At 39.3% G+C, this 22,099-nt stretch overlaps 1 protein-coding gene across 1 annotated transcript in view; it reads left to right on the top strand.

Annotated features, from left to right (window-relative positions):
* Positions 1 to 8,512: 8,512 nt before the first annotated feature.
* The window catches only part of lipca (lipase, hepatic a), a 35,833-nt gene continuing 22,246 nt past the window's right edge, over positions 8,513 to 22,099 (top strand). The window contains exons 1-3 of the mRNA XM_060852865.1: positions 8,513 to 8,568; positions 14,944 to 15,100; positions 16,368 to 16,547. Of these exons, the coding sequence (XP_060708848.1) occupies positions 8,513 to 8,568; positions 14,944 to 15,100; positions 16,368 to 16,547 (393 nt within the window). The remainder of the gene's footprint in view (positions 8,569 to 14,943; positions 15,101 to 16,367; positions 16,548 to 22,099) is intronic.

Raw genomic sequence — 22,099 nt, 5'->3', positions numbered from 1 at the left:
AGAGCAACTGTTTTATGTGCATTGCAGATATATTTCTGATCAACTTGTTCAGAAATGTTATGACACATCTTTGGAGCAGGTGGGACTTGCACCTGGGCTGATAAGAAAGTCCGTCCATACCTGGCATCAATCTAGTGAACCTGCTTTGGACTGCCTCCCAGTGCCATTATATCTTTCTGTAGATAAGGGAACTAAAACTGTTCACGGTACTCTAGGTGTGAAAATTGGGAAGTTTTGTTGTGACTGCAAAGGATATTGGTGAGACCACACCTGGAGTACTCTCTACAGTTTTGGTCCCCAATTTAAGAAAGGATATAATGTAATTGGAGAAGTGAGTCCATTGACTAATTCCTGGGTTGAAGGGATTGACTTGTTAAGAACAGCTAAATAATTTTGATCTTCATACATTAGAGTTTAGAAGAACGAAGGATAATCTTACTGAGACATAGAAAATTCTGAGGGGGCATGACAGGGTAGATGTTGAAAAGATGTTTACACCAGTGGGAGAATTCTTTACTATGTGACAAAGTTGCAAAATAAGGGAACATTTATCTAAATCTGAGACACAAGGGAATGTCTTCTCCCAGAAGATAGTAAATGTCTGGAATTCTTTACCTGAGATAGTTGTTCAGGCTAGATCACTGTAAGTATTTAAAGAAAATGTAGGCTTTTGAAATTTTGAGGAGTTAAGGGCTTTGAGGAGCTGGCATGGAAGAGGAGTTGAGGCTTGGGCAACGGAAGCCAAGTTCTTTAGAAAGGCGGGGGTAGATATGAGGGATCAGTTGGCCCACTCCTGTTCCTATTAGTTTTGTTCTCATCTGTCTCTGATCCTGCCACCGTGGCCATTTAAAAATTGAGCTTGCATTTCTTTGGCCTAATTGGTTAATCTCCAGAAATTCTGAGCATCTAGATTTGCAAATACATCCATTGATATTTGGAGTATGATTGAAACCTTAACACTGAAGTGGGACTAAATGTTTATCCAATGCCTAAGGATGCTGGTAGATGTGTGTCCGTGTCTCATTTGGTAAGGCAATCTCAGTTCTCTCAAGACAACACTTAGCTGAGTCTATTTCTTGTATTTTACAAGAAATATTGTAAATATTGACATCTATTTTACAGATGTCCCAGCTTTTAGATCCCACAAACTGAAACCAGATGTGCCGCCTTAATAATGGGAATAACATCAGAGCATATACCAGTAGAGTAATGTTAATGTTTCTAATCCACATATCTATCTGCTGATCCTGTTTGCTGTTTTCGGGATTTGGGGAATCTCACTTTCCCTTTGAATCAGGATGGTTTCTTTTCTGCCATCACAATGAATTGACTGTGATTGTAAATTCCAGTGATGTGAAAATAGCTATTTACTCAGGAATGCAAGGTTTCAATGTTTCCTGATGATAAAATAAAGGAAGTACAAGAGTCACTTCAACTCCTCTGAAATACAGGAGCATGGTTGACCAGCCAATTAAAATGACTGATTGTGGTGTGACATACAGTGCCATTGTCTTCTCCATCATAATGGACACTGACTCATGTTCCAACAAAAATGTTAAGAGTTATACAGATATTGCAAAATACTTAACTGTGTGAAATCACTCACTGAAGTAACAGCAGATAAAATAAATTAGGGCCAGTGCAAGAGAATTGAGGTCATATTATTTTATCTTCTAGTCTGGGTGGAAGTTGAGGAAATGAAGTGTATGTTCATTAAATCGTAAAAGAAGTGAGAAACACTCAGTGTAAAGCAACAATTTATTTCAGAAAATTGTTAAAACAAATGCCAAAGTATGTTATTATTTGGAACAACTGTTTGGACATTCAGGAGATAGTTTAGTTTAAAGTGAAGGGTGAAGAAAATAGAACAAACTGGATGTGGGTTCAGCTGGGCTGGTATGTACCTGGATTTGACACAAACAGCTAACAGACAATATTTGGACAGTCTTCTCAGTGCAGAAGGGGTCAGAAGGGTCATTCAATTCTGTTTGGCGCTGCCAAACGCAGAAAGGTTTTCAGGTCGTTAAATTATGTGTTCCAGCAGAAAAATCAACAAAATGTTGCAAGATTAGCTGATGTAAGTCAGCTATAAACTTTGGGACAGATAATTGTGTAATTGTGTGTCTTGGGCATAAATTACACATTGAGGCAGCCTGGTAATCAGGCAGTGCTGTGATTATGGTGAGGTGCACCACAGATTTGCTGTGGGCGCTCCCAGAGCTGACCAGCTCCACTTTCTATTCAGATTCTATTTCTAGATATTACTCATTCGTCTGTGTTGGGAAGATGACCAGGACCCTAGAATTATATCAGTTGCTTGCTTCTGTTTTCCAAGAAATGAAATTTAGTGCTTACTGCTCTGCATCTGCTCTATATTTTGTTTCCCTTCCCTACTTATCTAAATGTCTTTTAAATATTGTAATTGTGCCCATATCCACCACTTCCTCTGGAAGTTTATTCCATATGTGAACCACCCTCTGTAAAAACCACCTTGTCCTTCATGTCTTTTCAAATCTTCAAAGTTTGTGAGAAGATTTGTAGCTCGGGTGCTCGTTGTTGTGGTTCTGTTCGCTGAGCTGGGAGTTTTTGTTGCAAATGTTTCGTCCCCTTTCTAGGTGACATCTTCAGTGCTTGGGAGCCTCCTGTGAAGCGCTTCTGTGCTGATTCCTCCGGTATTTATACTGGTTTGAATCTGCCGCTTCCGGTTGTCAGTTGCTGTCCGCTGCAGTGGCCAGTATATAGGGTCTAGGTCAATGTGTCTGTTGATAGAATTTGTGGATGAGTGCCATGCCTCTAGGAATTCCCTGGTTGTTCTCTGTTTGGCCTGCCCTACAATCTCTCTCTCTCCTTTCACCTTAAAATGAGCCCCCAAGTCTTGAAATCTCCTATCCTATGGAAAAGACACCTACCACTAACCCTATCTGTATCCTTGGGATTTTATAAACCTCTGTAAGGTCACCTCTCAACCTCTTACACTTTATGGGAAAAAAAGTCCCAGTCTATCCAGCTTTTCTTTACCCCTCAATCCTTCCATACCCTTTCCAGCTTAATCATATCCTTCCTATAACTGTGAGAAAGTGTATAAGGTATGAGCAGATAGGGAAAGAGTTAAGTTTAGGGTTGCTTGACAAACGTTCAGCTAGCATGACTTTGACCAAAAAAGAACTTGCAGTAAACAATGAGGTGCTGGAGGCAAGGGTAGTGGTTTAACGAGGTGAAAGACATCCACTGTGTAATGCCAGTTAACGTGGTGATGAACATCCATTGTGTAATGCCAGATGGCTTAATCTTTACTATTGATGCTCGCTGATTGTAACAGTCATCCAATCAATACAGATGTTGCCTTACTTGGATGTTGCTCTCTGTAAGAGACTACATAATTCCGTAAGAATCTACTGTTCAAGAGAAGGCCAAGAACTCAGGTCTTTGTGTACATGGGCGATCACTCTCTCTCCAGGGCTCGGAATAAAGATGAAGAAGGTAGAGCCATACTGTGTTTTTCAATGTTTGCTTCAACTGATACGGAAACTGGATGATGACTGGGCAACCAGAACTGAACACAGTAATCCAGAGGAGTCCTCACCAATATCCTCCAGGACTCCTCCTCCCTCTCAATAGAACTGCCAGGGAAGTATCCAAATTATATTTTGCAAATGTAAGTTTTCACTTGGTGCATGTATGGAATAAACTGCCAGACTAAGTGGTGGAGGCTGACACAATTGCAACATTTCAAATGCCTCAAGATGGGTTTAGAGGGTGCTGACATGTGGGACTTGATTGGGTTAGGATATCTGATCTTATGGACAAGTTGGACCAAAGGGTCTGTTTCCCTGAAGTACATCTCTATGACTCTATGACTAGACCAAGCAGCAGTCTGAAATCCATATAGTTCAACTGGCTGGGTGGCTAGTGTACAGTTTAGAATAAAGCCAATAGCTTGAGTTTCATTCCTATTCCCCGCTGAGGTAGACTCGAGAACTGTCTCCTGGCTTTAGGAGTGGAAGGCAATAGCAAACCAAAACTACCAAGAAAATCACTCAAAATGAGGCACCAGTCAAAGACCTGTCTTTGATCAGGGCACTCATACCACACCATGGCAGAGACATAAACAATCTGACTGCAAAAAGTGGCCAAACAGCTAAATAGACTCAAATTTCAGACATTGCTGAGCCTCAGGCCCATTACATTATCCCATTAGAGTCCCCAAGAATTCAGGTTTAGCAGTTTGTTGTGGGATACAGTCTATTGCTGTGTTCATAAAGAATGAACAGTTTGATACCCATTGGTAAATCCATAAAAGTAATCAATGATAAAGGAACATCTTGACCCCTACAACTGGGACAATTCATCACTGATGCATCCAAACATCCACAGATAACAGCCTTTAACATTGTCCTTAAAATTAATGGACTCTTGACATTCTCCTCCACACCTCAAATAAAACTTTTTTCAATTTTTCTGTCCCTTTCTTCACTTTTACCGTCAGTGCTTTGTTTCCGCTGCTGTGTATCATTACATTTATTCATTCATTAGTCTTTACTGTTGAGTCTTTGCAATACCCACCTTCCAACTCCCATGTCATCCTTTGAAATTGTACCTCAATAATTTTCCCTTGTTGCAAAAACCACAGACCACTAACCAGCTTTACAATAAACTCACCAATCACAATGTCACCATTCATAGAACACACGGACATTTTGTCATTTAACAGTTTCTGCAAAATAAACCTTATCTTAATTAATTTTTCAAAGAAATAAATTCTTGGACCAAATGACTGTGTGGTAACAGAGGCATGTTGAGACCCTGTAATTTGTGGAAATATATTTCAGTGAATCAGACCCTCAGGTCTGTGAATTACTCGCTTCTTTATATTCTGGCAAAACCTTTGGGGGTCTGTCATATATCATCAATGCAAACATTATAAAGTCAAGTATTTTGGTATGAGGCTCCCACTATAAGATACATGTTTACTTTCATTCATCTCCTTGAGAGCAGTCAACCAGTTTACATCTCCTTCATTGACATCTTGTGTTTATGTCTCCAGTTTAACCCTCTTTTGAAGTTGAGACTTGATATTTACAATCATGTCTTTAACCTCTTTACTTATTTCCACCTTTCTGTTTTCCCTTTTCCTATTTTACTCCCAAGTTGTCTTTGCAACTCTGTACATCATCCACCTTTGCTTTGTTTCAGACCCAGAACCAGTCCATAATATCACTTCTTGAATTCTCAGAAGCAAGGGAGGCAGTTTTAAACATTAATTAGACCTTTACATTTCTTTCTTTCTAGTTCTCCTCCTGACCAATAAAGTTGCTCCCAAAGAGAACAGTTACTTTATCTTTTCAAGTCAGCAGTAAACTTGCACAATTAAAGCATAAATCAAATGTGTAATAAGTAGCAACAACATAATGCCCTGTTTGGTGGGTTATTATTATTTTCTATTTGTATACCATCCCTCCTCCTCCAGCTCGCTGAGAATGCTAGGCTCATGCATATTCCTTCAGTTAAGTAGATTCCAAGTTCTAAAATTCCATCCTAAACTTTCCTGCCTCTCCATATGTGTCTGCTTTAATACTCTTTTTGAAACATGCTTTGACTGAGCATTTAATCTCCCCTCATAACATCTGCTCTGTCCCAATGTTATATGTTGCATCCAGACATTTTAGTGAAGCACCTTGTAATGTTTCTCTATATTAACATCTCAGCGCCATTGCACGTTGTTGTACATAGTGGGGAAGGGGGTGTTGACTTCTGTACAAAATGAGCACAAAAGAACTGGTGCAGCCATTCTGCACATGAGGCCTGATCTGAATTTGAGTTCAGGATTTACTTTGGTGCTGATGAGCTACAAGGACAATGTGAGTACCTTGATACAGCTCACCCACCCAAATATGGGAAATCCAAAGGCCTTTGACGGCTAGTCCAATAACGAAAGCAGGGACTTGAAGAATCGTGAGTGAACTAATGATAAGATTGCAGGGTGACACTGCTTGTATTTGTCTGAAAAGCTATTTCTGAAGGCAGCAGTATTCAAGTATTGAGAGAGTAAATGACTAAAGATTAAGTAATCTCAAAACTATTTTTGAGTTGGGACTGCACCCATAAGTTTCCTCTCCTTCCACCACCGATGCTCAGTAGCAGCACGGTGTACAATCTACAAGACGCGCTGCAGAAATGCACCAAAAATCCTTCAACAGCACCTTGCAAACCCAATGTCAGGGGCAGCAGATGCATGGCAACACCACTAGCTCCAAACCACTCAACATCCTGACTTGGAAATATATCGCTGTTTCTTCAGTGTCACTGGGTCAAAATCATGGAATTCCCTCCCGAAGGGCATTGTGGGTGAACCCCAGCAGGTGGACTGTAGTGGTTCAAGAAGACAACTCACCACCACCTTCTGAAGGGCAACTCGGGACAGGCAATAAATACTGGCCAGCCAGCAATGTCCACATCAAATAAATGAATTTTAAAATGTACAAGATGTTTAATATCATCCAAATCCTAAACTCAGGTTATTTCATTGGAATCACACACATTTGTTTCTATTTTTAGAAAGCATGGTAGTTGAGTATTTGCCTCTGCAGGAGACTTTTGTCTGCATGTCTGGCATTTGTATGTGCGCCAGACAATATAATTGAGTCCAGTGTGCCAGTACCATTCTCTCTCACAAAGCTACAAACACTAACAAAACATAGGGGGATCCGAGAAATTTATACTGTTATTTGAATTGAGAACCAGGTGGGAATGTGGAAGACAACTTCCAGTAACGATTTAGACACATTTGATTTGTAGGTTTGTGAGTATTACCTTTCACACAGTCATGATGACAAAAAAAAATGGACTGTTAATCTTTCAGATCTCATCAATTTGACTGAAAAAACGTCTTAGACTTTATGGTTGCAAGGGGAGCAACTAAAATTGAACTGGGGCATTTAAAATGTCCAACTAATCAGCTGACTTGATATTAGCCAACCCAACAGGAATGTTTAAAGGAATGTCTAGTGGTTGAGACTAAGCAATACAGTTAGAAGAGGCTATCCAGCAATAATATCTGGATGTCACAACTCATTTCCTAAAACGCATAGCTCATAATGAGATCCTCAGCACATGTGTCTGAAACGTCTTGACATCATCAAACTCCGACTCCATCTATATCGAAGGATTGCAGGGCAACTTTGACAAAATGCATCAAAATGGATTGTGAGCCAATAGTCAGGTTTCCACCCTTTTAAATCTATCTTTGTCTGAGGGAGACATTAACAAATGCCAAGTACTGGATGTTGATCCAGTGACTGCCACTAGCATACCCATCTAAAGCACGTCCTGAGAATACTCACTGCAGCCAATATTTTAAGGAGGCTCTGAGTGCAGTTTTGGACAGTATTTAATATGAAGCTTCTCTCTGAAGAAGTTGGCACAGAAACAGCTACTCAGAGAACTCATCCAGGAACTGATTGTTTTCAAGAACTACAATGTTCGCTATGACTGATAGTAGCCAAGAAACTGTCAATATCAGTATCAGGTTAAAAGCTTGCACGTCAAAAATAAAATTACTCTAAACAGTATATTCTTTTATCTTCCTTTGTACTGAACACCTTTCCTGCTTCCACCTTGTGCATATGTACATGGCATGCCTACCTGTGTGATCTAATAAAGGTTTACAATATATTAATGCAATTTGGGAATTTGGATTTGAGAAGAGAATTAAAGGGTTCTTTTGGGGGTTTAGTGAAGATAATTTTATTTTATTTATTCATGGAGTATAACATCACAGCTGGGCCAGCATTGGTTGCAGAGCCATAGTTGCCCTTGAATGGAGAGCCTTGTTTGATCATTTCAGAGGTCAGTTCAGAGTCACAGTGCTGTTGGTCTGAGTCTCATGTAGGCCAGACCAGGTAAAGATGGAAGTTTTATTCCCTAAAGTATAGTACCACTACACAGTCGCCTCTGCCATAAGAAATTCGTAATTTTTGAGCAGTTCATTTAAACATCATTTCCAAGAAAGCAGGTGGCTTGATCTAAATGACTAATTAAATTACACTAGCAGTTAATTGATGAAATGCTTCCGAAGTTGAACATTTATGATGGACTGAAAGGTAGACTGAGGGAAACAATTGCGTTTCATTTAGGAAGATTAGTTTCACACCTCCAGCAGAGTAAGTTATTTTATGGCAGTCCAAGCTTTCAGAACAGGAAAGATGTCTTAGAATTGTTTTAGTGCTTTCAGTTTCCTTAAAGTTCAGTTAGAAATAAAAAGTGAAGTAGCCGGTATGTATGTATCTCAAAGAGAGAGAGAGTGACAGCAAAAATCACATCTGATAAATGTATAATAAGTCACTGATCTGGAATGTTTGGAAACTTGCCAATGAGGTAAGAAATTAAAAAGTGCATATAGGAGTGATGTTTCACTGGTATCGAAGCTTTGTAAAGTTTATTGCTGGGAAAAAAACAAAGTTGACTTGCATTTTTCTTTTTGCAATTTATTTTAAGATCTCTCTAAATTGTCATAATGTGTGTCTTAGAGCGTATGTGTGTACTCATGTGTATGCATGTGCATCTATCTGTGTATGTTTATGTCTTTATGTCTGCCTCTGTCTCTGTGTGTCCGTGGCTGTTTTTCTGTCCGTGTGTCTATATGTGCTGAAGTGACTCCAGATGTCACTTTATTGATACGTTCCTCAGGTCTGATAGTTAATAAATTTGCTTTCTCGATGTTGTTGATTGATTCTCTGTTGCACATGACAACGGCTGTATTTTTAATTGGAGAAAGGTATTGCCTTAGGCAAGAATGAACTGAAACCTTTGTCGTGACCAATTAAATAGTTTGACCAAAGAGAAACAAATTCATATCTTCTCACTTGGTTGTGCTAATGCTGATAGAATTAAAGACCTTCAGTGGAATATTTCAGTAATATTGCTCCAAAAAATGTCCATTCTATATCATCATTGTTTGATATGAGCTGAAGTCAGTTTAAATGTATTATGAATTAGTGGAACAAGTATATAGTGAAAATATTACAAGCTTAAACATTTGACCTTGGCATGAAGTATACACAAATAAAAAAAAATGTAAAGTAATATTTGACGTTCTCCGTGCTACAATGGCTTTCCACAAGGACAATGTCCAAGGTTATTTTGATGGTCACCATGTCCTGGGTAATTTGACATCTGGATCAAGGACATGGTGTGGTAATAACTTATTTTTAAGCAAAGATTTCAGATGTTTTCGATTAGTTTGATAGCTGTTTGCTTGCATTTCTACAATTGCCATCACCTAAGTGTTTTTGAAAATTATTTGTGTTTGCCTACGCATATGCAATGACTTCACTTATTTAATTGCAAAGTAATTAATCAGAATTTGCCTACAACAAATATTGGATTATCAATCCAAAGATTGATCAGCACCAAGCTTTCGGCACGAACCCAGTGCTATCAGTGAGTTGCTGCGTCAGATCCACTGCATGAACAGATGCCATGAAATTAATTCCCTTGTAACGTCAACACATGACCAGCATCTGGATAGGTGAATCAGTGAGCCACAGAATGAATGGTAACAGACAGAAGGAGGCCGTTCAGCCCATTGTATCTGTCTGGGTCTATGCAAGAGCAATTCAGCAGGCATATCTTCTCCTTGGTCTTGGTAATTTTTTCACTTCAGATAGCTGCCCAATTTCTTTCTGAAGGTCTTGATTGAAGCCGCATCTATTAGACTGTCAGATTTTACATCCCGTACCTGATCAACTTATTGATTTTTTGCATAAAATAGCTTTTCCTCATTGTGAACATTGGCTTTTTTGTCAATCATCTTACGTCATCGCCCTCTGTTTCCAGTTACTCTGCCATCTGCGAGCTGCCATTGTCTGTTGTATGCTGTGGGATTTAGCCTTACAGATGAATCTGTTATGCAGCATTTTATCAAACCTGTTTTAAAACTCTGTATGCAATGTAACAACTGCATTACCCATGTCAAACCTCTCTGTTATTCTATCAAATTGCTTAATCAAGTCATTTAAAAACGTTTTGCCTTTAACATGTTCATGCTGGTTTTCCTTAAATGAAGTACATTTGTCTGAGTGACTGCTAGTTTGCGCTAAAGTGTTGTTTCCCAATCTTCCCCACTATTGATCCTCAAGAGCTTGGTGCTGCTGGGCTTCTCCTTCTCAGGAACAAGGGCTTAACATTTGCAAGCTTCCTTTTGCAAATCTCTCGCAATGACTTTAGCAGCACCTTCTGCCTTGCTAAAGGCAGATGCCAAGAACTCACTTAGCACCTCAGTGTCTTTTAATCGCTTTTAAATCCCAGCATTCCTTTTAAGGCTTGCCTGAAGAAACTTTGGGTTAAATTCGTGAAGCGTTCCATATTTTCATAGGTTTAGAGCGAGAGGAGAAAGATATAAAAGAGACCTAAGAGGCAACATTTTCACCCAGAGGGTGGTATGTGTACAGAATGAGCTGCCAGAGGAAGTGGTGGAGGCTGGTACAATTACAACATTTAAAAGGCATCCGAATGGGTATATGAATAGGAAGGGTTTGGAGGGATATGGGCAGGGTGCTGGCAGATGGGACTATATTGGGGTGGATATCTGGTTAGTATGGACGAGTTAGACTGAGGGTCTGTTTTTGTACTGTACATCTCTATGACTCTAAGACTCTGAATACAAACCTTCCATTTACTATGCTTCTCTCAAACCTTAGGAGAATTTAAAGGGCCACAATGCTTCCTGGGAACTAAATCATTTAAGACATTGTCATTAATATGACCGGAGGTCTGTGTTCAACACCTAATCACAGGTCCTCAGACCAAACTAAATCAAAATTTAGATTTTAAATAGAGGCATTGGAGTATGTTCAAGCCAGAAATCAATGGATGTCTGTACACCAATGGCATCAAGGAAGATAATGATAGCACAGAAAGTGATTTCGATGAAATGGATGAACAGCTATGATGTAAAATGGCAAAACTGGCACAAATGATCCAGGGCCTACTCCTGTTCCAGTGTTCCTATTTTTCAGGAAGGAATATTAATATTTAATTATAAATTCATTTTTAAAGGTATAATGGTAACATTTAAGACAATAAAAAAAAAGTAAGTTTTCTTTTTACATTATTTTTTATTATAGACTGATTTTGGAAAACAAACTATTACAATAACGGACTTGTACTTTTGGTAATAAGTTACTGAAACCCATTGGAAGTTGTGTTGCTTTGAAAGCAGTGGGAGAAGGTATAAGACAAGATGGCACAGCAGCGAGGCATGATTCGGCAGGCAACAGGTTGCTGATCGGTTTATGGAATTGTGACTAGTTGTAGATGCCAAATTTATTTGCCTGATAACAATTCTCTGGCTCCTAGGTAGTTGAATGGTTTGTGCACATGAACAATACAGTAAGAAGCCTTCAGATCTCTGGAAGGGGAATGGCATCTCTCTCACACACACACATTCTCACTCCCCAGTCCCTGAACTGTTTCTCTATCATTCTTTTCTCTTCATACCTAAGACCAATATTCTTTTATTTGTCTATATCTATGTACGTATAAAGGTAGAGTGGGATTAGGAGGAGGCTAGAGTTCTAGCTAATAGAGTTATACGCCAACAGTTCATGATGGTTTATCTGTGGTAAAAGTCCATAAACTAAACAGTTTTGATATGTACCGAAACCTGGTCCACATTTTCTGTTAACCTGAATCTATCAAACAGGTGGGTGGGGCCAATGTATTCTTTCTAATATAGAGTCATATATTAAGGAAACAGACCCTTGAGTCCAACTAGTCCATGCTAAACTTAACCCCAAACTGAACTAGTCCTACCTTGCCTCTTCCTGGCCCATTTCTCTTCAAATCTTTCCTATTCATGTATTTATCTAAGTGTCTTTTAAACATTGTAACTGTGCCCACATATACCACTTCCTCTGGAGGTTCATTACACATGCAAACCACCCTGTCTAAAAACAATGGCCTGTCATTATACTTTGATAATGCTTTTACTGTCTGCAACAACCCCAAGAATGAGATTTTGGAGAAGTTTTGTAGCTCAGGTTGTGGATCAGATTGTAAGTTTGCTCACTGAGCTGCTGGTGGGTTTGTTCTGAGATGTTTCATCACCATGCTAGGTAACATGCAAGATAACGTCGTCAGCAAGCCTCGGTGAAGTGTTGAAGCCTCTGTCCTGTTTGCTATTTCTGTGTCTTGGTTTGTTGTGATAGGTTTTGTGACCATTCTGTTCTGCTGTTCTCTCCACGTGTGGTGTGTTGAGAGGTGGTTTGTATTTGTCATATCATGGTAATAACTATTTCCTAAGACATTAGTGTAGAAAGTACAGTTGCTAGCAGGTGGGGCTCAATCGGATGGTGTTGGTTTCCCATTTTCAGGCTAATTTGAGCATATTGTGCCTGTAGGTGTTTTGAGATTTTGGAAAAGATTTATAGCTCGGGTTGTGGATCAGGTTGTAAGTTTGTTCGCTGAGCTGGTGGATTTGTTCTCAAATGTTAAATCACAATGCTCGGTAACATCATCAGTGAACCTCTGGTGAAGCATTGGTTATCTGTCCCCCTTCCTATTTATGTTGTGGCACCGAGACAAACCAAGTCACATAAATAGCAAGCAGGACAGAACACCAATGCTGCACCAGAGGCTCACTGATGATGTTACCTAGCATTGTGATTTAACATTTGAGAACAAATCCACCAGGTCAGCGAACAAACTTACAGCCTAACTCCAAGAATATTAGGACTTGATTTCCAGCACACTATCCCATTGAGGAATAACAACGGTTGGAGCTCTTGTCTGAGATATATTGAAACTGAGACAACGACAATTTATTTGTGGGATTAGTAAGTAATACAGGTAAGGAAAACGCCAGGTTCTTTCTGACAAATAAAAATAGCCTCGCAAATTGCAAAGAATTTCCTGCAGGTGGCAAAATTGTCCTTGATAGTCTTAAGTGAACTTCCAAAAGCCGGACTGATCAAATTGACAGGTAACCTGGAGGTAGCATTACCTGATAGATCCAGGAAAGAAGAAACAATTTGAGGAACAAAGTGACTAGCACAGCAGTTGGGTTTAATAGAAAATCGGGGGCAGACCAGGATTCTAGGAATTGACTCACCTGAGTCTGGCAGTATTCCGTTATGGTTAGAGCAGCTTGAGCTTGAGGAGAAAATGAAGAAATTAAAATGGCAGAAAAGGTAAAGTAAGGGAGATGGAATTAAAAAGACAGGAAAGGGAAATTAGAAAACTGGAATGAAAAACTAGAGGTAACAGTAACACCAATTTACCCCAGTCAGCTGAAACAATTATCCTTGGTATTAACACCGGGATGTTACAGCTGTGATAAAATGGGGACTACTGATTTGTGAATCTCATCATCTGATTTTAATATCTGGGACGTTCATGAATGAAATAGTTTTAACAAGGAAAATACACTGGCTTAAAATGGCCATGGCAAATAGCTGACCACACAGGTTAGCTGAGCTTTCATGACAATAATATCACAGAATCAAAATTATTTGAACTGAAATTAATTTTTATCAAAAGACATTGAAATAACCTACACAGTCAGATGTGGAAAAATTTCTTATCTCCTATTTTGATTTGTACCTTTCTGAGAAGTTTCATATATCAGAGATGAAAGACCGCAGTATAATTATAAAGCTTGGAAATAATAAACTCCTACAAACCAGCTTATATTTCAGGGAATTGCTTTTGGCAGAGCAGGAGAAAAAACTTTCTAGCCAGCAGAAGGTGCAGGAAGTGCCCTGTTGGCCTTTCAAAAAGACCAAGTGTCTAGTGACAGTATTGATTAAAAGGAATTGCCAGAACACTGAGAACATAAAAGAATAATCATAACATTCAGAACTGCTGATGAACAAAGCCACCAGGTAAACAACTGATATCTCAGGTTAAAATCTTGAACCTCAAGGACATCCTGAGGATTGTAAACTGTATGTTTTACTTATCTTCCGTTTGGATGCTATCTTTTTATCTTTGTATCCAGGCTTGATGTTTGATGCTGCATTTTTGTAGTTTTACCTGCATTAGTAGATAATAAAATTGGCCTTTTTTCACTCAAGAGAAAGCTCTAATTGGGCCCTTGCTGATACACTAGACATTGGGTAACTATATGTTTATTAGAAATGTATAACATGATGCTTAAAATAATATAAAATTTTGTTGTAACCATCCAAAGACATTGTAGAGAAGAGCTAACTCCTCCGTTTAGCTAGTTTGAACAGCTACAGTGGCTCAAATCCAATTGTTCAAAGATTGGAGCTGTCCAAAAACAAACACTTTTGTAATGTTCCACATATTAATGTTGATGTCAATGTTTAGCTCAAGATCTAGTTACTAGCTTTAAGCGTCATGCTTTGAGTAACCCAATCACCCCGAGTTGTAATGTTGCTGAATTTGGGATATTGTAACCTATATTATTCCAGAGTTGAAAGGCATGACTTATGAAGAGAGATTGAGCAATTTAGGCCTATACTCACTTGGGTTTAAAAGAGTGAGAGGAGACCTAATCGAGGTATATTAGATGCTAAAGGAGATTGACAAAGTAGACGTGGAGAGGGTGTTTCCCTCTGTGGGGAAATCTATAATGAAAAGTCATAGCTTTAGGATAAGGATGGCAGATTTAAAACAGATGTGGATGAACTACTTCTCAAAGGATTGTGAATCTGTGGAAATCATTACCTCAGCATGCAATGGGTGGTTGGACAGTGAATGAATTTGAGGAGGAGAGGGACAGAATTTTAATTTGCAATGTGTTAAAGGATTATGGGGAGCAGCCTGGAGGTAGAGTTGAGATGAGATCAGCCATGAACATACTGCCTAGCAGGCTTGACTGGTTTAATTACCTATGCCTGCTCCAAGCTCTACTGCGAGATGAATCTACAATGACCCTGGTGTTGTTTCATTCATAACAGAAAGAACCTTCGTTGACAGAAGAACGACACACGCAGCACCTATCAAATTTTGCTTCTTCATGGGGCACTTGTTTAACAAGGAGACCTGCTGCTTCACCTCTCGTCAGGCTTTGATGTTGGAAAGCTGCAGCTTAAACACTTCCCACCCTTTAGTGATGATTATTCATGGATGGACGGTACTCCTGCTTCTTTTATACATAGCTATGGAATAAAGTTTCTTGATGTCTAGTAATAAGTTTGTCTATGGGCTGTATGAGTCACAGATCAAAGAAGATTGCTTGGTAACAATGAGGTGAAAGTGCAAATTGAAATAAACAGAATTCAGCACAAATTTGGATTAAACTAAAAGCCTTACCCAGAAAGAGCAGGCCCTAGAACGCACAAAGATCTGAAATCTTCACACCAGAAGTGGCCACCAATTTATGTTCTGACCACTAAATAAACATTAACCTATCATTTAAATATTGCTGGAAAAAAGACACATTTTGCCAAAGCTTTCATTTTACACTCCTCAATACAATTTACAAGAAATACTGGACTACCCTAAACAGATAATTTCTCGTTATAGATCATGCAACCTCACAAAAGGGCCAAAGAATTTTGGTCCTGAAAACTACTCAGTCCATGTTACGCTACCCTGGAACAGTAACATATCTCAAAGGTTTTAGCAATTGGGAAGCTAGTTATTCTGTGCCACTAATAGGCCGTAGCAAGGTGAGTATGGTCTGACATTAACAGGATGCTGCAATCAAAGTGCTCTGTCTGTCACAGACACAAAATATGGTATATGAATTTCAGTGCCAGTATGATGCCAGGCATGTAGGCCGTATGTCCCAAAGACAAGCAGATTGTATCAAACAGCAAGCCCCTTTGGCTATTGGCAGTCCCAGAAAAGGTACTCATACCTAACCATACCTTGCTGTCAAAGCCCAAAATACAGTGTCCAATTTTAGTTAACATTCTGTGATTGGACAGCATTTGCTAAACAAATCTGAGTGTGTGAATAATTACCCAACCAGTTTAGAATTGTTAGTCGGGCTCATAATGTGGTGTATTTGCATAGATGTGATTAACAAATATTAGTAAACAGAGCCCTGTTACTTGCAGACATTAAAGGATATGATGCATGGGAACAGAATCACCTCCAGGTTTTTCTTCAAGTCATATACCATCCTGAGTATTCTTGGGTCAATATTCCTAATAGCACTGAGGGCATATCTACGCCCCAAAGAGTGCAGCTGCTCAGGAAGGAAGCTCAGCTCCACTTTCTCAAGGGCAGTTAAAAATAGGGAATAAAGGTTGGTCCAGCCAGCAACACCCATGAACAAATAAAAAAAATCTGCAAACAACAAAGATAAGTTAAGGTTTTGAGCATGTAACATAATTAATGTACCAATTTATGAAGGAAGTTACAAATTTTTCTTTATGTTCTAAATCGTGCAGGTTGACGGAATGTATGAAAATTGGATCTGGAAGATGGCGGCTGCACTGAAAGCCAGACTGAAGGACATTAATGTGATTGTTGTTGATTGGTTGACACTAGCACATCAACATTATCCAGTAGCAGTAAAGAACACACGGATTGTTGGTCGTGAGATTGCAGATTTATTGGACTGGTTGGAGGTAAATCTACAAAACTAAGGTCTTCTAGTAGATTTTGCCACTGAGGTATTAGTTTAAGGAAATACATAACAGCATTTTTGCATGGTTAATCCACTTGTGAGAAACAGAACAAATGGATAGATATTTAATTATTAACAACATCAAAGGATTTGAGGGTGGTGTAGAAATATAGTGCTGAGATAGATAATCAGCCATGATCTAGAATGGCCCACTCTTGCTCCTGTGTCTTATTTTCCTAAATTCAATACATTAAATATTGTCCAACTAAAGACAAACAAAAAGCAGCCACCAATTCCCAGAATGACTTAGATTTTCACAGGCTGGAGAAGGAAAGATTCTCAGTGATATATGCTCAGGCTCAGTCAGGTTATTGAATCCTATTACTGATTATTGTGAACTTTTTCAATTTCATGTTCCTTATCAGTTCAAAGGCACCAATATCACCCTGACTGTAACCAATATCAGCAGGGGCTCTTAAACAATCAATGAAGGATTAAGGGGAGTATTGACTTGCAATGTTAATGAATCTACAGGCCAAGGGGTTTCTCGTGAGATTCAAATATCGAGTCAATACAAATTATTTAAATATATTCACTAATGCAGAGACCAATGAATTGATGAAACAGGCTGATTTATGAGATTTGAAAAATCTCACATACCTTTAAAGAGAAGTGAATGTTTTCTAATGCTCTTGAAGTGTTTGTCTGCCTTGTCCTTCTCAATGATCCTCCTTCTCCAGGCCTTTTCTGAAAAGCCTTTCAATTAATTTCATTTTTCATGCATTTCCTTTAATATTATATTATTATTTTGTGTAAATCCTTTTGCCAATTTCTTTTTGAACCCTATGCTTTGTTTTATTTTATTCCTTTTCTGACTGAAGTGTAACCTCAGCTTTTCCTTATTGTCTTTGGTTCTTTCCATCCTAGTTTTTTTTATTCCTATCACTCCATTTCTCTATTTTTTTCTACATTGTACAAGAGACTGTAACTTTGTTGTTTCCTTTGCTGTTGCTATTGACTAGACCAGAACCCTCCCCCCCCAAAAAAAATATTTTAAAACGGTAACCCAAACACTAACCTATCTTATTTTAAAGGTAGATGTGAAGTGTGTGTTCCACAAATGATGCGACTGGTCAAACTACTCGACATTAAGCAAAATGCAATTTATTTAAACACTATAGTTAAAATACAAACAGAGGTAGGAGGAATTTAGAATAACTTAACTATTGGAAAATCTGACCTAATAACAGATAGAGAACCTATTACTAATTAACTGTTTTATAAACACTCCCATTGGCAAAAAGGTAAATTCAGACACAGCTTTTTACAGGCAGTTCTCCAATCCAGGAAGAAACAACATCGAGAGATTTCAGAGAATGTAGCAGCTAGGAATCCTTTTACTGAAGCTCCAACCCTTCTGGGACCCAAACAGCTTCTGACCATTAACAGCTAAAAATACTAGAAAACCTAATTTGAGAGAACTGGCCAGTCCTCTTCCATTGCGACAACTATTCTTAAAAAAAGGCCTAAAGGCCTCCTCTAATTGTTGACTTAGTTCATCGCCCGTAGTCACTTCGGCACCTTAGACTTTACAATCTCTCTTCCAAAAAACCCGGGACAAAACAACCTTTTTGTAAAGTGACAGCATTGTCATACTGTAAAGTGCTTTGGGATGTCCTCACATTAGGACCATTTCTGACTCATCTCAGCCTGATGCAGGCCTCTCCCATTGTGAAGTGAATTGTGGACAAATGTATACTGCAAGAACAAGAGCCAAAATAAAATATATGAAGCATTAAAGAACCAAACCACAGCAATTGATCTGACAGAGGATTTGACAGACTGAATGCTTAAAACAGGTTTCCTTTTGAGATTAGAATTAGGAAACACAAGTTAAAACAAATCTTCTTGCAGTTAAGATGAAGTTGAGCAGAAATGTCTACTCTCAGAGGGTCATGAGTCTGTGGAACATTTCTCCCCACCCCCAAGTGTGATGGAGGCAGAGTCATTGAATATTTATAAGGTAGTCAAGGGGTCATGAGGTTTGCAGTGAGTTAAAGCTACCACATCAGATCAACCATGGTCTTATTGAAAAGCAGAGCAGAATCAATGATGGAATTAATTCCCAAATTAATGCAAACACATGCCTACATGAACCTTTTCTAAGGGATGTGCTCCCAGTATTGATAAATTTCCTTTGTGAAGGATCAGGTAGGAAAACAAATATCAATGTAGCTGGGCAGTGGGAACAAATCTTTAAAATACCTTGAAAGGACCTCTGCCTTTCTTTCATGACTTGGTTTAAAGTTGTAAGTTATATCATTCCCTTTTTGTTTCAATATTCCAGGACGTCTTGGGGGGAGGGGAAACGGGAGACAGGAAAAGTTATGGCTGTAAGAGCTATTCCTCTATTGAGGAATTTTTCAGTGTTGGAGCTGGTTTTCTCAAATTCTTGGAGCAGTAATTACTGTTTTATAAGCTGCTGCATTGTTTTGGAACTTTGGAGAAAAGAGATCAAAACAATGGTATTTTAAAAAAAGGAGATATGGCACTTTGAAAAAAAGGAGAAAGAGAGAGAAAACAGGGATCATGTGGGAAGTATAAAAAAATGGAGCAGTAAATCAGCACAGCCATCTAACGCAGCAGTGAACCCTCACAGCTGAATGCCTCTGCTATTTAATTTCAAATAGCTCTCAACATTGGAGTTTGTTCTAAGAAAAATAAAGAAACACTAAAATTCACAGCTGACCTTGGAGAAACCTGTATGGGGGAATAGCTTAATGGCTTTTTATATATATATATATATATATATAAAACCTTACTGTTTTGTTTTATAAATCAACAATAGTAAATATGTTTTTTATTAGATGTTTTATTGAGATCTGTCTCTTAATTAAACCTTAAAAATATAAAGCATAGGTTTGAAGTGATCTTGGAGCAGTATTTCTACAGCAGTAAGATTGCTATTGTCTGGGTCTGTATATTGTTAAGATGCAAAGATGATGTTTATTAGAGTGACGTGCTCTTCCTGTAGAATGTGGGAGAGTTTCCATGTTACTGATGATTATGTCTGCGGGAAATGTGTTTGGTTGTGAATCCTATTGGATCACATGGATTGGCTGGAGCAGCAGTTAGAGGCAATGAGGAATTTACAGGAGCTAGGGGTGTGATGGATAGCAATTATAGGAAGGTAGAAAATCTGCAAATACAGTCAGGTGGGTACCTCCAGGGAAGTCGGAGAGGTAGGCAGATAGTGAAGGAGTCTCCCATAGCTATCTCCATTTCAGACAGGTATGCTGTTTTGCAAAATGTAGGGGGTGATGGACTCTTGGGAGAATGTAGCACTGACAGCCAGATTTCTGGTACACAGGCTGACTCTAATGTAACGAGGGGTACATCAAGCTCCAAGCCATCAATTGTGATAGGGGGATCTCTGGTCAGCGACATAGACAGATGTTTCTGCAGCTGACAACGAGACACCAGAATGGCATGTTGCTTCCTGGTGCCAGGATCAAGGATATTGCGGAGAGGGTGCAGAATAGTCTCAAAGGGAAAAATCGACTAGCAAGGGGTCATTGTACACACTGAAACTAATGACATACCAAGAGAAAAAGATGTGGTTCTGAGGAGTGAATAAAGGAAATTAGACTGGAATTTAAAAAGGAGATCTTCAAGGGTAGTAATATCTTGATTACTCCTGGTGCCACTTCCCTGAATGCATTTCTAGAAATATAGTCCCTAAGTACAGCCCTAATATTAACCCTAATCAAAAACACCACATCCCCTTCTCTCTTGCATCCCCTTTCTATCCTTCCTACCGAATCTATAACCTGGAACATTGAGCTGACAATCCTGTCCATCCCTCAGCTACATCTCTGTAATTGCTATGATATCCCAGTCCCATGTTTCCAACCATGCCCTTAGTGCAAGTAGGAATAGGAGGATAGAACAGATGACTGTGTGGCTACAGGGGAGAAAGATTCACATTGTTGGATCATTGAACTATCTTCTGGGGTAAAAGTAAGAATATCCTTCTGCATAAGAAGGACAAATTGCACCTGATTTGGAAGGGGACTATTACACTGTTGGGGAGATTTGCTAGAGCTGTTCAGGAGGATTTAGATCAGTAAGGGGTGGCAGTGGAGACCCAGGGACATAGTAAGGAAAAAGATCAGTCTGAGACTGGTGCAGTTGGAAAAAGAACTGAGTCAATCAGTCAAGGCAGGCTGTACAGGACATTGGTTAGGCCACTATTGAATACTGCATGCAATTCTGGTCTCCCTGCTATATGAAAGATGGTGTGAAATCTGAAAGGGTTCAGAAAAGATTTACAAGGATGTTGCCAGGCTTAGAGGGCTTGAGCTATAGGGAGAGGCTGAATAGACTGGGGCTGTATTCCCTGAAGTGTCTGAGGCTGAGGGGTGGCCTTGTAAAGGTTTATAAAATCATGAGGGATATGGATAAGTTGAATAGCAACGGTCTTTTGCCTGGGGTAGTGGAGTCCAAAACTAGACAGCATAGGTTTAAGGTAAGTGGGGAAAGATTTAAAAGGGACCTAAGGGGCTGTTTTTTTCACACAGAGAGTGGTGCGTGTATGGAATGAGCTGCCAGAGGAAGTGGGGGGGGCTGGTACAATTACAGCATTTAAAAGGCATCTGGACGGGTATACAAATAGGATGGGTTTTGAGGGATATGGGCTAAATGGTGGCAAATGGGACTAGATTTATCCAGGATACCTGGTCAGCATGGTTGAGTTGGATCAAAGAGTATGTTTGCACCCTATTCAGCTCTATGATTATGAGCTATGGGTCAGAGACCAGAAGGATAACTTGCCTGGTTTCCAACACTGTCACATTGCACCAGTTTCTCTGGGGTACACCACAATAGAACCCAACCAAGATAGAAACCACTGACCGATTGATCAGGCTGTAATTAGAACTCAGCAATGAAGATCCATATGTTAGAAAGCCATGTTCCACATTCCATGCGTCATGTCTTGAGGTTCCATTATTATGACATATCCAACATCACCCCAATTGACAGAGTAAACCCTTTGCTCTTCTAGAATTGGGATTAGAATTAGATTTTATTGTCACGTAAAAAGTACACGTGAAAAGTCTACAATGTGGCCTTTCCCAGTACCACCTTAGGTACAAAGGTTCCTAGGGACAAAATATTACATACAAAGTAGGAAAATAAACAAACAAAGTTGAAAGTTAAACATTGCAGGTTCTCTTAGTGTAAAGTTGAAAAGTAAAGAAATTAAGTTGAAAGTTCAACAAACTTTCTAGCCATGCTAAGCTGATGTCCTCCACTCGGGCCTGCTCTCCTGGAGACCTGGGGCTGCCTGCTGTCATCGCTGCCACTGCTGCTGGGTAACCTGGTCACCACATCTTGGGGCTGGTCTCCTTGTTCTGACGTGATCTCCCGTGTGCTGAGTTGACCCTCTTCTGCGCTGATCTCCGCGGTGCTGCATAAACTCACTCTCCACAGAAGGTAAGTAGATTAAAGTAAGAAAACAGTGAAGGAAGAAAAAAAGTAAAAGCAAACGGA

This window comes from Hemiscyllium ocellatum, chromosome 39 (genome assembly GCF_020745735.1).
Source record: "Hemiscyllium ocellatum isolate sHemOce1 chromosome 39, sHemOce1.pat.X.cur, whole genome shotgun sequence".
NCBI classification, from domain to species: domain Eukaryota; kingdom Metazoa; phylum Chordata; class Chondrichthyes; order Orectolobiformes; family Hemiscylliidae; genus Hemiscyllium; species Hemiscyllium ocellatum.
This window is presented reverse-complemented; position numbering and strand designations above follow the sequence as displayed.